At 31.2% G+C, this 17,551-nt stretch overlaps 2 protein-coding genes across 2 annotated transcripts; one reads left to right on the top strand and one right to left on the bottom strand.

Moving 5' to 3' along the window:
* The first annotated feature begins 482 nt into the window (after positions 1 to 482).
* LOC114714109 (uncharacterized) lies at positions 483 to 1,642 on the top strand. Its single transcript, XM_028898803.1, has 2 exons — positions 483 to 885; positions 1,070 to 1,642. Exons 1-2 carry the CDS (start codon positions 571 to 573, stop codon positions 1,121 to 1,123), a joined length of 369 nt encoding a protein of 122 aa, XP_028754636.1. The 5' UTR covers positions 483 to 570; the 3' UTR covers positions 1,124 to 1,642.
* A 2,456-nt stretch (positions 1,643 to 4,098) lies between these two features.
* On the bottom strand, positions 4,099 to 10,793 carry LOC114714063 (MADS-box transcription factor 23-like). The gene is made up of 7 exons (XM_028898751.1): positions 10,612 to 10,793; positions 5,877 to 5,955; positions 5,330 to 5,391; positions 4,700 to 4,793; positions 4,582 to 4,623; positions 4,400 to 4,483; positions 4,099 to 4,254 (listed from the first exon to the last, which is right to left on the bottom strand). Exons 1-7 carry the CDS (start codon positions 10,791 to 10,793, stop codon positions 4,099 to 4,101), a joined length of 699 nt encoding a protein of 232 aa, XP_028754584.1.
* Positions 10,794 to 17,551: the final 6,758 nt, after the last annotated feature.

Below are 17,551 nucleotides of genomic sequence, written 5' to 3'. Positions count from 1 at the left end.
GGAGAAGCAGTCAGCAAGATAACAAGTTTTAGAGTTAAAAATAATAACTGCTTATTTATTATTTAGATTTTTTGGTAATTATCATATGCATGAATCATATATGTAGGTTAATTAGATTGTAATTTGAATATTATAATATATACTTCTCTAATCCTATTATAAGATATAGAGAGAAAATTTTTTTAGTTATATTTATAAGTCACTTCATTAATTTTTAGTATGAATTTACTATTTTGTCCTTTATTTATAATAGTATAAATAGTTATTTTTTTATAATATATAATAAATAGGATAGAATAAAAAATTATTATATTTTAATAAATAATTAATACATTTTAAGATGATCGATCCTACTTAACATATGTTTAGGATTACGTAGTTTATGACGTGAAAAAGAGAAGATGTAAAAATAAATGAAATGGTGGTAGCCTGAAATCTACTAGGGCTAGCTATGGACCCTAATAACTGTGACCACATCGGACTCATCATATCTTTCATCAAAACTTCAAAACACTCGTCAACCAGCAGCTGAACCGAAAACATATCTCACTCCCATCAATCTCTGTTCCAATGGATAGAAATCTGAGAGTAGGGCATCGATCCTCCTACTTCTCCGGCGGCGGCTGCATGATGTCGCCGTCGTGCATACCGGTGGCCCACGACGACTTTAACTATTCTCGCATCCCCCAGAATGGTAGTGCCGCCAAGAGGAGCCGCGGGTGGAGAAATCTCCTCAGGAAGTTTATGAGAGAAAGCAATAAGAATTTCCATGGATCCAAACCTCCATCGTTTCAATACGATCCTGTCAGCTACTCCCAGAATTTTCGACGATGGCTCTCATCTAGACGATCAACCCAGACGCCTCTCCTTCATCTTTCAAGATTGGTGTGGCTTTTCTATATATAACTCCTAGTTAATTATATTGCCATTAATCTGTGACTGTTCCATGTCTATACATAGACATGCTTCATCTGCAGATAAGCTGGATCTGTATATGATTAATCTCTTGTTTCGTCTTCGGTTCGTCTTCGCTTGATGTCTTATTTTGTTGGTGATGTACATGTGTGAGTGGGTGAACAGAGATGTTGCTCTTAATGGGTTAGATTGTCGGTGCCAAGTATGAACGTGGGATCGTCTTCATGATGCTGAGGCTAAGCTAGTAGAATGATGAGTAGTGGTCTGGCTTCTTCCTTCCCCAGATTCCCGAAAATGCAGCAGAAGTGAGGCAGATACTTTTTCGAGCTATATATATATATATAATGGAAATAACAGTTGATGACAACGAGGAATGCAGAATGTGGAATGAAGGTCTGAACTCTGAAGAACTGTGAAGAATGGCGTGGATTGTGTACATATGAAGGAGGGAATTGTGTTCATGTACTGTGTGAATTACCTTTCACAATTCCCTTCCCTGTAAAGAGACAGCTATTTCCTGAATTAGATTTCTGCAGCATCAAATTGGAAGCAATCCATGTAATTGTTCCATTATTTTTGAGGTATTTTTCAAATTTACTGTAGTTTTCTAAAACTTGAAAGACAAGGATTTAAAATTTTTAATTAATTTTCTTTAGTTCACTGTCAAATCAAAGTCAGATTATTTTGCAACTGTATATTAGTTTCTACCCACCCGGTTTACTCATAATTACAACAATGACCCCTGCCAACTAGGAGAAACATCAACTATCAAGTGAATTGACCTCAAATAGTTCATATTCAACAACAAATTATTGTTTGTAGCATCCTTTTCAGTTTTCATAATTGTTGTTTCTTAAAATGAACAACTTATCATGATGGAGTGTTCAAGTGAAGGGGCAAAAAATACTACTCCTCCTCGGTCCTTAATAGATGATCTAATTATTGAGTTGATTTTGATCCTAAATATAAGACTTATTTCTCATATTTATATTTTTTCCTAAATTATTTCTATGGATCTCCCTTAACCATAATCAAGTAGAAAATAAAGAAAGGATATTAAGAAAATAATTATGGTGTTTTAGGAAAAAACATGTCATATTTTATAATTAACTAACTTAACTACCCAACTTCTTTAATTTAATCAAATTAGTTAAATAGGTCATATTTAAGGATCAAGGGAATAGTATATAAAAAGCTAATTAAATAACATAAAATTAATGAAGGTGGGTCCCCACCAGAGGGGACGCAGATAGATGTCTTTAGAAGGATCGTCTTTAATTTGGACAAAATAATTTAGTTCAATAACCGACCTTTTTGACCAAAAGAAAAATTGCTAAATCTCTGATTCTTCGTGACCCACCCATGGACAAAAGTTGTTACCTTGTATTATAGTATGCTATTTAAAAAAAAAAAATCCTAATCATATAGATAATTATAGTTCACGTTTTGATTTCTGAAGATAAGACAACAATTTTCAAAACAAAAGACCATATAAATGAAGCCAATGTTTTGGAAGCGGTAAAAGGAACCTTTAAAATTAGAAATCAACAAAGAGTTCGTTTTTCCCTTAAATGGGCTAACTCATTGCAAAAGTGATATCCCAAGGGCCGAAATTTTGAGCCCAAAATCGTACCTTTAATTGATAAAAAAAAACAAAATCGTACCTTAAATAAGAATATAAGCCTAGGTGGTGAGACCATTTAAGCAGGAAATTTTCGTCTTTTTTTTCTCCTTTGCTTTTTTCTTTTCTTTCTTCTTCTTTTCTTTTTCCTTCTTTTTTTTTTTTTTTTAAGGCAGCAGCGTGAAATTTTCCCTTCGGAAAAATTACTTACAGGTTTATGTAACAAAATTAGATACATAGAGACTTTAAAAAATATTTTTTAAAATAAGTTTGACTTATAAATAATAAAAATTTGACTTGTAAACGTGAAAGTTTAACATGCAAATATAATTTTTTTTAAAACTTGTCTATATTTAATGCTTTTCTTTCGATTAGTATATTTATTGTTTTTATATGAGACTTATGGATAGTTTTTCTTCTTCTTTTATTCCCTTTTTTGGCCGGAACTTTCTTTTTATTCCTGTTTTTAGACAGAAGCGTGGAGTTTCATTTTCTATGCGGAGAAGGATCGCAACTTGAACTCGACAGTCACTTATTATATTGTAGCCTCAAAGAGTTACTTTAATTGCAGGATTTTTTTTCCTCCAGATAATTAATAGAGTCGGTTTAAACAATAGAGAATTTGGATACGTTGCCGTGTCAACACTGAACATAAATTTTAATTAACCAAACATCTCGTCCCATTACATTTTCACTTATTTTAATGCTTTCGCAACAACTCCACATTTATCATTATTGGAAACCATTAATAAAAAGCCATTTCCTGGAGTTGTCTCTCCAGTCTCCTCCACTTGCCAAGATCTTCGCTGAAGAACACAGAGACTTAACTGCGAAGTTATGCTTATTTGTGACTATTCTCGAATATTTTGCTTTTAAACAAATGATCTCATGTGGTTAACATTAAAGAGTCAGGGTTAGATTTCGCATGAACTCTCTCACACATTGTTAGATAGCATTTAATTGTATCATTTAAAAAGTTTACGTACATGTCGTATGCAGGCAAGGGGCCTCTAATGCTCCAACCTTCCAAATGTTTTTCTTCTGCGTGTTGTTAGATATTAAATAAAATGAGCAACATTTTGAGATCTTATAGATAAAAAATGGTGCATTTTTAATTTTTATGATTTTTCAAATAAAAATACTCTAAAATTGTGTATTTTTACTTTTATTTTGAAAAATCATAAAAAAATTCAAAACTGCATCCACTTTTGTCCATAAAATATCAAAATGTCACTCATTTTATATAAAATCTAACAAAAAGAACAAAAATTACATTTGAAAGGTTGAGGCATTAGAGTGTGAGGCATTAGAGGCCCCTTGCTCATGATATACTACTCTTTCCATATACCCCTTAAATTTACATGCACATCTTCACTGTACTGATTAATCTGCTTCATCTTGACGAAACATATTCTTGTCTTCCTAGGATTTTTGTTGCGATTGAACTAAGTAACTTGTTTCCGTGTGCTTATTATCCTGCAATGTCATGTAACACATCTTATTTCTTTGGTCAATGCTGAGAGCTAAGATATATCTAACTCACCATAAACTAGATGTGACCTTCATCTTGTGGCGCTGCCTGATGTCTCGTGAGCTTCCGGTTCAGGCTGCGATAACTGAAGTTGGGTCATTGCTTGTGGATCTTCTTGATCTGCACGCACACCATACGACAGCAAAGCATTCCTGCTTGCTACAGCCGCATCTGTTGTGGCATAAACCTGACACATCAAGCTTCATATTGTTATTAATTAACCAATGAAAGTGAGATTTTTATTGTCAGTTTTGTGGCTTCTTAATTTGTGGCCCAAGTGGGCGTAATTGAAGTTGAAGTATCTTATTAATTAATGTGAGTAATTAGGGTACCTCATTGTATAGCTGCATGTTTTCTTGTTGAATGAGGTTTACCTTCTTATGGAGTTCTACATTTTGCTGATGGACAGCGTTTCCCTGTATAAGAAAGTTTAACAAGGCCAGTCCAATGACAATAACGTTGAAGCTAATTAATTAGGGCACTTTTTGTGAAGATTTACACAACTCAGACAAACCTTCCTCCTCAGGTGGTAGATTTCTTCTTTTAGAATTTGTTCCTGCAGAAAATTTGACTAATAAACTTGTTAGATACTGATCCCTGCAGAGTTATATCTTAGCTTGAAGGAATCTGACCTTTTTCATGCGGACACCTCGGAGACTTATCTCCAGTTGATTCTCCAGAAGGTTTTTAACACTCAAACCATAAAGCTGTTCTCCCATTAACTTCCTGTGTCTCTAGAACGTTAGTGTTCTCATACACACATGCATACATATATCCATATGTCACTATTTGGAATTTTGTAATTACTTGATGTATTATCGCAATGTTTAACTAACTGTCATTCCTTTTAGCAGTATTCTGTAGTAGAACTTGTCTTCAGTTCTATATGTATCATTGTGATGAGCATCTTATTTCAAGCCAAATTCACATATTGACAGTACAATTGTCTAGCGAGTTCTAATATAACAACAAATCATAAACATGGAAATGTTAGAAGCTACAGCAGTTTTTTTCTAACTAATTAATTATAAGTGGAGTTTGCAGTGACAATGAAGTCTCGATAATTTATTTCGCAGAAAATTGGTAGGATTCAATGCAGTATATATATATGTATATATACGCGCATTGACATAGTCAAGATGTAGTGTGCTAATACTCTAATGTCAGATATTGAACTGCTTTATAATTTTCCCTTCGATCCTCCTATTTACTTAATAAAATTATGAAATCGTTGAATACCAAAAAAGGGGAAAGTGTTGTACCTATGGTTTTCTTGAAGATTATGTACTTGCTGCGTTAATAATTCTGCCTCCCTTTGCCAGAACTGTCAAGTGCCAAGTAAATCGATGCATATTATAATAACACAATATAATGGAAAGCAGGTGAAAGGAGATGAGGTTTATCATTTGGTTAATTCAAGAGAGAGAGCTTCAGCAGTTTAATTCTACAATCATGAGATGGGCATAGTATAAACTCAAAAATCCTTGTTATGGATTAAAGTCTTGCTGCAGATCATATATTCCTCATTAGCCACTGTGAATTTCTTATTAGATTATCATTTGGCTAAATAGTTTAATGTCTATATATGCATAATTTATATGCACTATATAGAGACCATAGCCTAATTAATTAGCAAAAGAAAACTTGTATTATCCTTGGTCCAGGGAAAAATCCAAAAGTCTCTGTTACTTCCCAGTGGTTCCAGAACTGTAAGATTTGTAACTTCATAATTCAGTTATTCAACAATATGATGAATGGACAATATTACTGGAGTCACATGTTGAACACACGGAGCTCACACATATATACCTTGACCTCTGATTCTGGATTCATCAGTCGTTCATGTTCCTCCTTGCAACTGTTGTATCTCTCAACCACAGATTTTATGCTACAGGTCACATATATATAAAAGAATTGTCACAATTCCCGGAATGTCGCACCATGAAAGTGTGTGTAGCCCTAGGCAGTTGGTTTCCCATATAAAATTTTCAATAATCTATGAAGACCATATATGTGTATGATCAACAAACAATGTGCAAGTTCAATAGTCTGTGGAACATCAGATGTGCCCTTAAAATAATCATATCTTACATCAATGATGACTCCAAAACCAATATATATGAGTCAATGTAGGGATTATTGCAAATTGCAACTTGCCAATCATCATCTTGAATCCCAAGATTAACAAAATGCAAAACTAAAAACAAAACATTTATAATACTACGTCCGATTCTAATTATTAGATCTTGTTTTTAAAAATAAGTCATTAGTGTTTGGTAGAAGGATTTATGTTAAAAATTAAACTAGTTGATAGAGACTTGTAAATAAAATCAAAGATAGTATATACTACCTCCAATCCTAATTATAAGACCTTACTTGTTTAAAAAGTAATGAGTTTAATCTGAGTAAGGGGAAAAAAGCTAAAAATTATTAAATCCCAAATCAGGCTTGGTGATAATATTTTATTTGGTGTTGACAGCACTGAACTTGTAAATGATAACAAATTTTTGTTGACATTCTTTATTTAGTATTTATTAATTTTTAACTTCTTTTTTGTCATTTTCTAACGGGTACTTTTGAAAAATTATAAAAATTTGACATTTAATTACTAATTTTCATAATCTTTTAAAAAGTAGTTAACACGTGACATTGTAAAATGATCAGAGGGGATATTTAAAATGATAAGGGCTTTGTTAGGCAGTTATCAATCATTTTTGCAGTACTTAAGAAATAAATTTTAATTCATAGTTGCCAACAATGAGGAGGAATGGACAATGGGGGATTGAAACCCTTTACATCAGTGCCGCCGAGGATGAAACAAAAGAACCAAAGTGCATGTGTACTTCTCTTTTCTCAAAAGAACCAAAATGCTTGTGTACTTCTCTTTTCCTTTTCTTTTCTTTTTTTAAAATTATATTCTTTTTCTCATTTATCCTCTAAATATAAAACTTTTAATTTCTAAACGTTAGGTATTTTTCATGCATCATTTTCCCTATTACTAAACCTTGTTATAAACACTTTTAAGTTATTTTTAAAATTGAAAATCCACCAGCTTCTGCGTATTTGATAAGTATAATAAGTTTCTTCACCATAACACTTTAGCAGTTTAAGTACAGAAGCTTAAATACCTGAATATTTCTCTACAAACAATTTTTTTTTTAGCTGAATTTCTCTACAAACAATTTGGAACCAACAATCCTCAAACTGTGGTAGTGGGAATTAAAAAATGACAACTTCATAAATTTTGAGATGAAAGTAAGATGATTTGATATGAAATAATTAACCAAAAGAAAGATCAACTAAGTGTGTGGGTGTGTGTTATAACGATTGTTTGCTAGACTTCCTTTCTTATCGCGTAAAGCATTTCCTTAAATGAAAATGGAGAGTGAAAAGTGAAAACTATATCCTGAAGGAAATAAAAAGGAAAAAAGGCATTAAAGTACCCTGAAAGTTCCTAAAGATTAAATCAGTGTGAGTGAATTTCCAAAATCTTAATTCAGCCCTCTTGTACTATATTGGAATTAAATCTTGCAAAATTATACAAATGCCTCTTATCATTTTTTTCCTTTTTTTTTCCTTTTAATGTTGCCACCTTAACACCCTTAGTTGGTTTTTGCCAAGCTCTAGTGCTAGCGGCCCTGCTAGTGTTTGGCCACTAGAACTCTAGTGATATGTCATCTGAACTTCGATAGCCAGTTGCTGGAACTCTAGTAACTATTATTTCTTATGTATTGACTATTCTTTTTTAGCTATTGACTACATTTGTTTTTAAAACTCTAATGACTACTCTTATTTAACTATTAGCTACTTTGATATTACGATTGACTATTTTTATTTTTAAAGACTTAGTGACTACTTTTGTTTAGCTATTAATTACTCTAGTTTCTCTGTTGATTACTTTTGCTTCAAAAATTCAAAAAATTCATTGGATGTTGTTGAAGATCTAATAACTACTTTTTGTTTAGTTATTTACTATTCTTGTGTGGTCAATAGTTATCTAAAAAAAGTCATCGGAACTTTGAAAATAAAAGTGGCTAAAAATAAAGTTAGAGTACTCAATAACTATATGAAAATAATCACTAAAAGTAAGGATAATGTTGTCATTTTGTAATATTTTAAAATTTCAAAATACTACAAGGGGCCTGATTTTAGGATTTTGAAATTCAATCACTCCAATTTGTTTTTTTAGCATTTTTGAAGGTATTTTAGTGTTTTTTTTAAATAAAAACGGAGGACTATAAAAGTATAATATCTATCACATTTGCCATCATATTAGAATCAGAAAGCATGTCTATGTTGGTGAATAGTGATAGCGAGATTCAATGGTAAAAAAAAAAGAATAATATGACATACTAGTATAAAATTCCATTTGATTGGAATATATATGTATAAAATACTGGAATAGTAAATTCAACTCAAAAATTGAGAAACAGACTTAAATGTTGATTATAGCTAAACTCATTCGTCATATAATCTGTCAGCAATCAACTTTTGAAATTATCTAAATTATATGTTTCTTTCCAATACAACTTACAAGAGGCCTAGACACTATCTAAATGGGAAAATCTTGCTGCGCGATCAATTTAGCATCGATTGATAACGTTAATTTGGTAACTTTGTGACACGTTAAAAATCATATATACGATTTACATTGTAAATCACAGAATTTTATTAGTACAACAATAATATTCAGCATACTTACTCATTGCAACATCCGTCCTATTTTCGTTTGGTCTAAGATGAGATTTTTCAATCTAAATTTTCACACGTCCTCTTAGCTATTATTTACTCTACAGAAGCCTAATATATAATTAGATAAGTTGTTTAAAACCTTATACTTTTCTGATTCTATTTATAAATCACTTTTAATATGTTTCACACATACTAAGAAAAATTTTAAATTTCATTAACTCTCATTTAAAATTTAATAACTTTCTAATTTTATTCATATTTAATATGCATCATACTTTATGCAAACAAAGTCAATATAATCATAAATGAAAGGTAAAATTGTACATTCATACAAAAAATTCTCTTAACATCCTATGAATAGGACCAAAAAATATCTTTTTTCTCTGTCATATAGATAGGATCAGAGTAGTACTTGCTGATTACCCTTCATATTTCCTCTGTTATATGTATAAATATATATATATAAAGGGAACAAACCAATAGAAACCGACGATTTCATCACTATACATCCATGGGCTTAACTTGACTCGGATTTTACAGTCATGCGACTAGTCACCTTTTACTATCACACGAGGGGCAGGTAGCAATTAATTAAGAAGCTTTGTGTGGCTCCAAAAGGCTAATTACTTATACACAAGATTAAGTTAATTATCTGACAAAAGTTGCACGCTTTAGTAGAAGCTAATAGATGGCTATGCATGATCGATCTATGTTTGATGATGAACAGGATATTCTTTATATTAGGAATCGATTTGTATGTTTGATTATATTACAAGGTTATAAGCCAAAAGTAGTGGCGACATGATTATTATGATGCAACTAGCTAGTGGTAGTGTTGATCTAACGGTTTCAAAAATCCCAAATTATTGTCTAAAGACTTGACAAGACTAGCTAATTATGACATGAAAATATTGAATCGATAGCCAGCTACAGTTAGTTTGTTAAGATTAGAAAATTTGAATCATGCTTTATGAAACCTTTCTAAAATTGGAAAAAATGTCTGGATATATATTGCTAGACTACGTCTCAAATTAAATAGGATGAATTAATAAAAATTTGAAGGATTTCTTTTTAATACCCAAGATGCAAATAAGAGAGTCGCAGAGTTTTCTTCTGGTGATATTGTAGTTTCTGGGAAATTGGAATTTCAAGGCAAGGTGTGGTGTGTGTATACAGTGAAATGAATAGAAGGCAAAGGAAGACGCAAAGGAAGACAAACTCCATTTCAACTCTCTAAATTTAATATCAATATCATATTCTGATCTTTTGAACAAGCTAAGTCTAAATGCGTGGGAAAGAATGGATGATGAACAGAAGATTTTTCCCCAGATGTAAATTAAATACTGTCAAAAAATAAAAATTTTGTCCCCTCTCTTTCCACCTAGCTAGATCGTCTAAGCAGTTCTTCTCTGGCCACTAGCTAGTTCATCAAGAGCACATCAATTATGTTCATCAGTAAATATTAATCCTCTTCTGTTAGCACAACAAAAAGAATGCCAAAATCAGCATAAGCATGATTATCAGTTCCCAAGTTCCAAGACAGCATACTATGGGCTTTCATTAACTTATATATCAGATCATCAGTAATTCCTTGAGGCAAGAATTGACTCAATTCACACATACTACCTCCAATCTTAAGTATAAGACCTCGTTTGTAGATTACAAACGAGGGCTTATAAATAGAATCGGAGGTAGTACATAAACAATTTGATTTATGGTTTTTGTGTTTTATTGACAGCTTAGCTTCAAGAGAAATGAGCCATTTAATTAGGGAAACTTTCCGCTGAAGCAGTTTAAACACACACCAAAAAAGGGCATATTTGGATGGAAAGTAGAAGATGAAATAAGGAACCTGGTGCTGGCATATTCATGAAGCCTTCCAGTGCTGGAGAATATGAGGAGCCCAACTTCTACATCACAAAGAATGGCCAGCTCTCTCGCCTTCTTCATCAATCCCTTTCTCCTTTTCGAGAAAGTCACTTGCCTGCTTGCAGTATCGTCAATCCTTTTGATCAAAATCTTCCCTCTTCCCATTCTCTGGCACCTTCTAATTTGCACTTAGGGTTTCTGAAATAAGATTCCTCGAATTGTAAATAGAAATTAACTGAACATATCACAGGCATCGATAATATTCGAAACAAAGTTCGGGGTAAAGTTGAATTCTTACTTGGTAGAGCCACTTATTCCAAAGCAACAGCCCCAGATTTTGTATGCTAGATCAGTGGTTTTGGCAGTGCAAGCATAACTTCTTGCCTCTCTATTTTCTATCTCGCAAGACCTTTATAAGTAAAACCAAAAGGAATTCTGAGGTGAAAGAGAAGCAACCTGAGGGGAAGGATTATTAATAAATTAAATTAATGATTTAGTGCCTGAATAATCACACTCCATTAGTTTATTTCTTTCGAAACATTAAAGTTTGTAAATTTATTTTGTTAAAATATTAATTCTTAATCTTACCCTTAAAAAAATAATCGTACGAATTTGATCCCCAAAATTTCAATTAATTAGTACTACCTTCGGTCCTATTTATAAGATTTTATTTGTAGACTACAAACAAAATCTTATAATTAGGATAAGAGATAGTAATATACACATTTATTGATGAGATTCAATATCGATCTGCAAAATTAATAGGTATATATAACTGAACTTTTTATGCATTTGTAAATTAGAGAGCCGTAAACGCTTGATCCAAAAGTAATTTTAATTGAAAAGTCATAAGCAGGTATTTAAATATTACATTAAACAAATTTATAGATAATAAAATGAAAAGAATAATAAAGCATAACATTAAATCACCCATTATTGATTCTATTTATTCCTCTAACAATATGGTTCTTTCTACAAGATAAATTGAAGATAAAAATTTACTGGAAAATTTACTGAGCAGTCCCATATAAACAATTTAATAGAAATCCAAAAGCTCTACAACAAGTAAATACCATGAACATATTGTCTTTTTTTACATTAAAATTTGTTATTGCATGTTGCTGACTTGTTGATTAATAAAATCAAACTTGGATTCAAATAATCTGAGTGCATAAAAATAAAAATAAAAAATCCCAAAATCCAATACAAGCTCCCTGCACAGTTCATGATTCATGTGTCATTTGATAATAAATCATAATATATAGATTAAGCCTACTGATTATAACATGACTTATAAATAATGTTAATTATTGTTCAATTTGTGTGTGTGTGTATGAATTCCGTCTTAAAAAATAATTACTGTTCTCAATCTCATACTGTACTTTTCACATTTATTTACCCGAGAATCGAGTCAAATCATCGTACGTTTAATAATCGAGCATTTTTTTTCACAACCTTCCACGTATAAATGTCTGACACGTCATCCTAGTACAACTGTAAAAAGAAAATTAAAAATAGGTATATGCATAATAGATCTTGCTCAAAGGTTTTCTTTTGTTTTTTTTTAATCTTGGATCTTGCTCAAAGGTTGAACGTGTGTCCTTGCAGCTAGCTACTTGAATTTTTCCCCCCGTATTTCACAAGTTCGTTATATTTTCAATTGAAGACTTAAATTAATAATTTCACATTTTAAAAAGTTTTAAAATAAATGTTTGATGTCGACCATCTATTCTCAATTTCATTACTTAAATATGCAAATTTATTATACATATAATTAAGTGAAGTGTTTTTTTTTTTAACACATATATATGCTAGAATAACTGGCTTTCATATGTAGGTATCCCATGGATATATTAATACATCAAAGGTCAACTCAAGTTGGAGGGTGATGTATTTATGATGTTAATTAATTAGTCCTCAAACCATAATGATTCTGATATTTTGATATCTGACAGTTAATATAACTTTCTTTATCCAATTCTATTAAAGTAATTCTGTTCAAAATATTACTCTGAACTGACAATTATTTTCAATATAGAAAGCCTTTACAAGCAAGCTGCTGGCTTCGCAGCCTGCTGACTAGAGAAATGGCCAAGTTTGTTCCTTATTGTACACTGATTCAAGTGTACCTCATTAGTTACCAATATATATTATGTACAGAGTAAATAATTAATGAAACTTCTTTATAAATAAGTTTTGGGAAAATTAATCTTTTAGTCCTTATAATTTTCAGTCATTTGTAACTCAGTCCCTATACTTTGACCCGGTATAACTCAGTCCCTCTAGTTTTGATTCAATTGTAACTCAGTCTTTGAAATTTGACTTGCTACAACTCGGTCCCTATAGTTTTAACCATTTTATAATTTAGTCCCTCCTTTTATTAGATATATAATTTTATTTTTCAAAAACACAAGGACTAAATTATAAAATAGACAAACCTATAGGGACCGAGTTGCAACAAGTCAAACTTCAAGGACTGAGTTACAATAGAGTCAAAATTAGAAGGACTGAGTTGCACCAAGTCAAAGTATAAGGACTGAATTACAAATGAGTGAAAACTATAGGGACTAAAAGATTAATTTTCCCATAAGTTTTTTATTTAGGACCTATTTGTAATTTTTTAAATCTCCAACCCGAGTTCATTACAGAGTGAATGGTTAATATGTTATTATATATGAGATCCAATATCCATATGTAAAGATTTTGTTTTTTTTAATTAACACAACATCTCGTCCGACAATCGAGGGAAGCCTTACCACGCCTATTTGTCGATCTGAATCCAAATTCTAAACAAACCTTAATCCGTACCCTAAAAAGGTATGGAAATCCACAGCCTCCCCAGTCCCCACCTCTCTCTCTCTCTCTCTAATTAGAAATAATAATGTGAAATTACCACCACTGATCAGTTAGAATCTGAAAAAGTATACTTGGTTTGGTTGCATTATAATATCAGAGCAAGTGGATGAGCAAGGTACAAATGGCCAAATATTAAGTTTAGGCGATTGTCTCTGAAACCGTCTTTCTATTGGCTGAACCCATGTGAACAAGATTTCTTCGACCAATAAGATTTATCTTTACACTACTATAGCTTATAAGACGGCACTCTTAGACTAAATTAATGTTAGTTATTCCTTAATTAGTCTTAATTCGGTGCTCCCATCAAGGATCTTAGCCAGGTGTCAATGATCAGTAAATGATATAAGTGCAGAAACCAAGCAAGATCACAGGCTTTGCGACAAGTTCCACGTTACTTTATTATTCCAACTAACTGTGCCCAGATATTGATAATTCCATTTCAGTATTTGATGGATGATTAATAATAGTGGTCTAAAGTAATCAAAATTGCACATGAAGTTGGTCATTATTACTTCCCCATCAAGTTCATAGCTCAGAGGCAAAGAAGGCGTAGCTTTTTAGTGGAAGCAGGAGATACATGTCCCTTGGGTGAATTATGATGCTCAGTGTTTATCCGGATTGAAGGGACCAGCCTTCCTTGCTCGATGCGTTTTCTTTATTTAGCACATGCTTTTGGGTTTAGGATTTTAGGTGTTAGCAGGGTTTAATGGTATAAAATTGATTTTAAGGTTTAGGGTTTTCAAAGCATTATATGGTTTAATTTGACCCAAAAAGATGTGGTTTAGCGTTTAGGAGTTTCATTTTAATCTATTATTTAGCCTGTAGGATAAATCTGGCACCTAGGGTTTTGTTTCTTTTTATCAGTCACATAAAATTATAAGGATTTTACTAAAAATCAAATGTAATTAGAAGGGCATGATAACAAAACTACAAGAACCTGATTGAAATCAAAAGATGAAATTATAAATTGAAGACCCGATAAAAAAGTTATAAAATCCTAATTAAAAATTAAATGAAACTATAAGGACATGCATATTAATTTTCCCCTTTTTATATAAGGTTTGTTAGGGACTACACGTGTACTACAATACAGAATCTCCTTTTGTTCTGAACAAGATTTTCGATAATCGATCACAAAAATTCTTCACTTCCCACAATGTGTGTCATTTTGCCCAGCATAATAGCAGGAAATTTCAACTTTGATACGTACCTCTTCTATGAGTTCTGGATTTAATTATTATTGATAACAAGTTGTAAAACACACACACACTCATTCTCCTGTGCTCTTTTTTTTTTTGTGTGAATGGAATTGTATTGTTCTTTTTAATAAAGCAAAATTATCATGGATGCGCCGTTTCCATATTGTTTAATGTAATATACTCATTATTCGTGTTAATACATAAGGAAGCCACAAAAACAGAATGATCCACTACTACTTCTTAATTAACTAACCACACGGAGAATATAATCAATACAATGTTACTGTACCCAATTGTCCTCAGTTTAAGAATCATTTTAGTTATAAGAATTCATCTATCTATAGTGTTTTTCTTGTAATCATTGTCCTTTTGATAAAAGAAATTCACAATATAAAATCAATGATTAATTTAAGTTGTGAAACTTGCTTATGCCCAAAATGATCAAAGGATGTGTTAAAGTCTGAGGTCTCTTAAAAAAAAATTACAAATATAATTATTTAATGATTAGAAACTTTTTTCCGAATCCAATTTTGATGCAAAAAAAATTATCATATTTACAAAATTCGTTCCCCGAATTTTCATTCATTTAATTAACATTTCTAAATCAGAATTGTACTGCTAACACACTAGGATAAATTTCACACTGTATCTGTGTGTGTTGACTAAAGTCTATTATGTTGACGTGTGTACATTTATTTTCCGGCAAAGAATTGTGTAAACATTGACTAAATTCTATTACGTTTACTAACGATCTTTATTTTCCTGGGACGGCGATGCCCTTTTGGTTTGAAAAAAAGAAAAATTACAATGAAGTCCTATATAAGAGAAATAATTATCAAAAAGTCCCATTAACAACCTTAACAGCTTATAATTACAATCAAGTCCTAAACAGCTTGAAAACAGTCAGAGTTGGCAAAAACAAAACGATGGGAAAAAAAGCCCAATTTGAGCCCAATACTGCTCATATGGGTCAGCCATCCACACCATGTCCGTCGGGCCACGAAGAGGCTCAATATCCTACAAGCTTTTTGTAGCTATCCACTCACCAAAAACTTAGTGACTGGAAAGTTTATCGTGTGTTTTAATTTGTAGTCTATTACTTGCCGTATCATTTGATCAAAGTTTCAAAAACAAGACAGGAGCCCAATACGGAGAGCTTGCTTCGTCATTAAACACCTTTAATCATATTCATATTGTACCTTAGCTAGCCAGCTAATTTTAAAATGCTTCACCAAAAGAATTGAATGAGGAAAAAAGATAGCCGACGCAACTTTTACGTGTCTAACAATACACGCTCGGACCAATCTAATTATAAACTTATTCCATTCATACTATATCCGATTTTTAATATAAGATTCAATTGATTAATTTAAAAAATTTAAAAAAATTTATTAAATTACTTAATTACAAGATCTCTTTAAAATATTTATATATTTCATTAGATTCTATATTAATTTATAAGTAATGCAAATTAGTTTAAATAAAAACTATAAATATAAATACTTTAAAAATAATTTAGTAACTTTTTTAGTCTCCCTAAATTAGTTAATGTGGTGTTATATTAGGGATCGAATGTAGTATAAAAGAAAACAATAGAGGATGTTGTCTCTGGCAACTCGCATTCTTAGCAAAGCATAATTATGATTAATGGTTACGTGTAAAAAATATTATCTACTGTACATCAGGTTAACCGCCCGTAGAGTATAAAATAAACACTGCTGGGTTGTCTGCTGGGTTGTCATTTTTTATATGATTATTTTATATTTAATATTATAGGTTAAATTTATTGTCGTGTCAAATTCTAATTAGGGATATCTCTACCCATATAATTTTCTTCCATAAAAAAATATAGCATATTGAAGAAGTCCTAAAATTTCAATCATAATCATGTACACAGATGACTATATATAGTCATGATCATATTAATTATTAATATATAAAATTAAAACTGAAACTTAAGTCCGTTAATTGCGCATGGCAACATTTGATTAAGGAAATGGACCTGATAGATATAAAGTAATGGATTTAAGTTTTATCCTATAATTAAATATAAAATCAGCTTTACTTTTAACAATTAATCATCTAAATTTCATACAGCACAAATAATTTTGGAAAATTTGAAAAAATGTTCTTGATTAAAAATTTTATCGGTGAGAACAATTTGGTTGATTTTATAAACACAAAAAAATATTGATATCTTATAAATTGTGCATACAGAATATCAATACTTTTTTTATTTTAAAATTTGTCAGGTTTTTCTTAATATAGTTTAGGAACTATTGTGAAATATTATCGTATAATATTATTTGATAATATCTTATATATCAAAGTCCCTATCATGTCCGTCATCTTCACCATGGTCTAATGATTTATTGTTGATTGACACCCATTGATTAGACTTTTTCTGGTCCTAAAAAAATAATTAACGTTTTCTTTACGTGGCTAAGTGATTTTGGTTTAGGTGTGACTGATTCATAAGATTAAATAATAAAAAACTAAAATGGTGTCATATGTTTGTGAGTATATAGTTTACAAAAATTTGTAAGTTGACATATTTTTCAGCCAAGTTTGTTTGGGAGAAGAATATATTTAAAATTTTTTTTTAAGGTTTTAACTAAGCTTGTTTAACAATAGTTCTAAGAAGCAGTAAAGAAATTGTATTAATATATAAAAAAAAACAGAAGATAAAATTGTTTACCAAACCCCTGTTTTGAACGTTTTCGCTAACGATCTATTCAAAAAATAATTGAAAGTGAAAATTGAAAAATAAACAAAAACTCGCATGAATATGTTTGGCGCAACAATTTGCAAGTTAGTTCTTTTTTTTTACCATACTTAATACGTTAACTGTTTGGTATATAAAACGGA

The sequence above is a fragment of the Neltuma alba genome, unplaced genomic scaffold, assembly GCF_004799145.2.
Source record: "Neltuma alba isolate B1F8T4 unplaced genomic scaffold, ASM479914v2 tig00011485_pilon, whole genome shotgun sequence".
NCBI lineage: Eukaryota > Viridiplantae > Streptophyta > Magnoliopsida > Fabales > Fabaceae > Neltuma > Neltuma alba.
The sequence above is the reverse complement of the archived record's forward strand: the minus strand, read 5'-3'. Positions and strand labels throughout refer to the sequence as shown.

Coding starts and splice junctions, on each gene's coding strand:
- LOC114714109 (XM_028898803.1), top strand. CDS start 571: ATGGATAGAAATCTGAGAGTAGGGCATCGATCCTCCTACTTCTCCGGC. Junction 886..1,069: donor TCCTTCATCTTTCAAGATTG/GTGTGGCTTTTC, acceptor TACATGTGTGAG/TGGGTGAACAGAGATGTTGC.
- LOC114714063 (XM_028898751.1), bottom strand. CDS start 10,793: ATGGGAAGAGGGAAGATTTTGATCAAAAGGATTGACGATACTGCAAGC. Junction 5,956..10,611: donor CATGAATATGCCAGCACCAG/GTTCCTTATTTC, acceptor TGTGACCTGTAG/CATAAAATCTGTGGTTGAGA. Junction 4,624..4,699: donor GAGGTGTCCGCATGAAAAAG/GTCAGATTCCTT, acceptor AATTTTCTGCAG/GAACAAATTCTAAAAGAAGA.